General features: G+C 31.0%; 1 protein-coding gene across 1 annotated transcript; it reads right to left on the reverse strand.

The window, feature by feature from the left end:
* Nucleotides 1-1,993: 1,993 nt before the first annotated feature.
* On the reverse strand, nucleotides 1,994-2,722 carry LOC131658217 (polyubiquitin-like). Its single transcript, XM_058927538.1, has one exon. It carries the CDS (start codon nucleotides 2,720-2,722, stop codon nucleotides 1,994-1,996), a length of 729 nt encoding a protein of 242 aa, XP_058783521.1.
* Between the last annotated feature and the right edge of the window lie 1,881 nt (nucleotides 2,723-4,603).

A 4,603-nucleotide genomic window follows, 5' to 3' on the forward strand; every position in this document is an offset into this window, starting at 1 on the left:
ATAAAGAAAATATTTTGTGCGTCAGCAATAAAGATATGACTAAATTCTAGAGAATGGAAGTGTGAGGTAGGAGGTCTATATATTTGATGAAGCACTAACTTTGATCAATAAATCATCACATACGTTGACTTTGCTAAAAGCATGAATAATTTTGAGCTGGTCATTTTTACATAACATATTCCCATTCGCTTTAATCAGCACGCAATTTTTTAAATTTTTATGGTACTTGTTGGTGCAAATTTCAATAAATTTGATACAGTGAGTCTGTATAGAAAATTATAAGAAGCATTAGAGAGATTTCATATGATTACTAAATAACTTGTTCGAGGTGGACTCCCAATACAACTTTCATCAATATTTATGATAATGTAGTAGAGATTAAGGGAGGTCTAATCGAGGGTGTTGATGTTGCGAGTGTCGAAGTTTGTATAGCAAACTATAAAAAGCATTAGAGAGATTCCGTATGATAATGTAGTAGAGATTGAGGGAGCTCCATTTGAGGGTGATGATGTTGCGAATGTCAGAGATAATAGTAAGTTGGTTGATTTTGGTTCATGATATGTTAATGGATATGAAATCACGAGAGTTGATAAGCTTGATATTTAAATTGGAGGCACGACAAAAAGGTAAATATAATTGAGTTGAGACTTTTTGGCCTTGACACGCAGAGAGTTATCATTTGAATACTAATGGGGGAAAATGTATATGTTTTTGGAGATGCATATAGGTTTTTCAAGAACCACTGCAAACATCGTATAATATGTCAATAAATAATTTTTAGTACAATTTATGAAAAGGTATGGACATAATGGGTTCTCTTGACAGAATTTGTGAGATGGTTTGAAGAATGAAAACATAACATAGTATACTATTAAGTTTAGACATTAATGTAATAGCATATAGTCTGATTTTCTACCATATCATATTAAATATCAAAATAAATCGATCTATTTGTTATTTAGTTTACTTATAAATAAATCACATTACTTCAGAATTTTCATATTAAATAGACCTTAAAATAAGCTATATGAAAAAAAAAAGATTCAAATGAAACCTATGACATGTTATAAAAGATGAAAATTATAATTGTGGGATTGATGGAATTTAACGCAAACCTTTGAGTTATTTCTTATCACCACAATGACAATGAAGGAAACAAGAAATAAAATTTTGGAAGAAAATAATTAGGGTTTACGAAAAGTAAAAGAAAGAAGATGATGATTTTCTGCAGAATTTCTCTTTGCCCACAAACTGTGGAAAACCTGTTGTTCACTTGCAACTGCAAATTTTGTGAATACTCAACTTATTACAAAATAGGGGTTACTCCCTCTATTTATACTTGTAGGTTGTTTTATACCTAAGCCAAACCCAAACTACAAAAGCCCAAAATACTTATTTTAAACCCAAGTTGAAATTTGTGTGTAGAAACCTGCTTACAATACTTTGACAACCATATACAACTCGATTGACTAAATTTTTCAACATATCTTGTGTCAAGAAACATCCTCCTTTGACACAAGGAATTACAATTTAACAAGGATCAGTTCCAACATGTAATATTACCATTCTTTAGCAATGACTAATTCAATTGTTATCATTGTGATTAATAACTGAGTCGCTAAGCATATACATTCTAAATTAATTTTGTTCTAAAGTGTCACAACATGCATAAATAATTTTGTAGAACATTGTAATCATTCCCACTCACATATTTAAATTCCACTATAAGTAAAGAAATTCAAAATTCTTCATCAAGTAATAACTTACTAAAGTACACTAATTAAGCTAAAATAAGATCAATAAAATTAAAGACACAATTTCTTTCATGATCCACACCATTAACACTACCATTAAAGATTTTAAAGGTATCACTTTGACAAACATGGTACCGTTAAAAAGACTTATCATCATCCATAACATTTTATTTGTAAATGAAAAAATAACCTTATGATAGAAAATGAAATTGAATATTCCTTTGATTCCATTTGTGAAGTTATTTCCTCGATTCTCCAAGATTGTCTGAAGTGTTCATTTCAACAGCTGCTTTCTTTGTTCCACTTTTAGGCAAAACCATCTGCTTCAACTTCTTCGAAGCTCCTCTTCCTTTGCCTCTACCACCAACCATCCCAGGTTCTGCCGATACCTGTGTCTTCTTCGAAGCTCCTCTTCCTCTTCCTCTTCCTCTTCCTCTGCCTCTGCCACCAACCATCGCAGGTTCTGCCGATACCTGTGTCTTAAAACTCACCCCAATTTTTCTCTTCTCTGAAACATCACAATCACGTAAGATCTTATTATCAGACAATTTGGTTTTGGTTGCATGCAACATGCCTTTTCTCAATGGGACATTATTTTGATCAATGTCGTGAATTTTTTCTTTTAGCTTTGAAGTGGTATTGTTTTTGTCGATTTTCGTAGGAATGTGAGATTTGGACGAAGGAGTTTTCACATTGAGGTGAAATTTGTTATCATGAGCTATTGGTATTTTTGGATCCTCAGAATCTGCGGCGGCGACTATTAGATTAATGCGGGAGTTTTGAAAAATCTCGCACTTCCAAATGTCGCCATCGTCTTGAAGAATTTTACCATTGAAAATTAGGGTTTGTTTGGAGATTGGAATTCCTTGGTACTTTTGAACTTTTTCTTTGATTTCCAAAACAGTGTCGAAAAAACCTACTTCAATTGAGAATGGTGTTCCTTTTTGCACTTCAAAGATTACATCCATTTTATGTAACTATACCTCGATTCAATGATAGAATTGAGAATATTTTTGGCGAGAGAGAAGGGTGTTATTCATATGCGGGAGTGAGAATTTATGGAATGAAATCAAAAGAATCGACTAAATGTAGTATGCTCCAACACATGGAAAATAAGTTCTATGAATATACCACTTTTAACAAAAATATAGGGATCAAATCCAAGGTCAAATTAAGTGAATCAAATAAATTGACTGAAGTAAAATCTTTGACTAAGCACATTAAGAATAAATTGACACGTATATTTCTATAATTATAATATGAAGAAAAAAATCCTTTTATTGATTTTTCTAATCAATTCTAAGTTTTTTAGCTATTTCTTTTGAAACATTCTATAAATTATTTCTTACTATTATATTCTTTTGGATTTGTATTATAGAGAAATCCTTTTATTAATTTCTTCTTACTCTATTATTTTGGATTTGTATTGTAGAGAAATTAGTGTATAAGATGGATATATTATTAACAATATCGTAACTACACGTATAAATTTCATATGAGTTGCTGCAAGAAGACATTGATCATTTTGTATCAATGACCAAAGTATACAACAACGAACTTGTAAGTTATTTACACAACTATCTTCCTCTCTAAAGATATGAGAAAAAAATTTTAAATGCATAAAGTGAAAGAGAAGATTTACACAACTATCTTCCTCTCTAAAGATATGAGAAAAAATTCAATGTATAGAGTGAAAGAGAAGATTCACACAACCATCTAAGGGTGTAAGCAGATCAGAAAAAATCAATTAAACCGACAATCTAAACCAAACCAAACTGAAATAAAACCATTGTTTATGGTTGGATTCTAAAACCGAACCGAACCAATAAAAACTGATGTGGTTTGATTTGGTTTTCGGTTTTAGTTTTTAGGAACCGTCGAACCAAACCAATGAACATAATTATGCTCTTAATATTTTATTTCACCCATCATTAAGCCTAAATTTTGCATAGGCCCAACCATTTTCCATCTTTGTTTTCATTTTCTTCCTTTCAGCAAAACACGCATCTAGAACTAATCTCCAAAACATAGAAAGTAGAAATCATAAGTCACAAAAACTTGTTTTCACTGAACTATTTCTCTAGTTGTCCGCCTCAATTGTTGCTCTCACTACCGTCATTACGATATCTTATGGTCGTCTTCTTCGTGTTCAAATTCTATTTGTTAATTTTCATATTTTATTTACCTTTTTGTTTCTTCTTCTTCAACAAAACTCCTTATAATCTTGTTACAAAATAGTTTTGATGTATATTTGAGGTATGAAACATGTTAATTGATGTGCGTTTTGTTGTGTTCTATTAGTTAAGTTTCAAATTTATTTCCAACATTCTGATGCCAAGTGTCAATTTTTATATTTGATAGTGGATTTGTTTTTTAATGCAATGAAACTATGTCGCTATTTCATATGGATTAAGAGTAACTTGTAAGTTTGAAAAAATAGAGCATGAAATAAATGACATGAAATGTAATATTTTAAAAATTAATAGTGTGAGATATTGGATCGAAATCTAGTATGGTCGAAGGGTAGCTTCTTGGTTCGACAGGTTTAAGCATGAAGTCGAAGGTTGTTCACATGCTTGTGTCGAAGATGCTAGGGTCATTAGCATGTTAAATTAGGTTTTAGTGTTTAAACCCTAATTTGTTAAGTAACCCTAATTTATTAAGTTGACTTGTGTAATGGGCCTTGTGGAAAAACCCATTAGTTAGTATGTTAGGTTTTATTATAAATAGCATACTAGTCTCTCATCATTGCTAAGCTGCAAATCCTAATTTAGGGTGAGAGAGGTTATTTGTTATTCTTTTAAACTTGTAATCTTGTTTTAAGAGAAAGTAATAGAATAGCAGTTATA

Source organism: Vicia villosa, linkage group LG3 (assembly GCF_029867415.1).
Source record: "Vicia villosa cultivar HV-30 ecotype Madison, WI linkage group LG3, Vvil1.0, whole genome shotgun sequence".
NCBI lineage: Eukaryota > Viridiplantae > Streptophyta > Magnoliopsida > Fabales > Fabaceae > Vicia > Vicia villosa.

Coding starts and splice junctions, on each gene's coding strand:
- LOC131658217 (XM_058927538.1), bottom strand. CDS start 2,722: ATGGATGTAATCTTTGAAGTGCAAAAAGGAACACCATTCTCAATTGAA.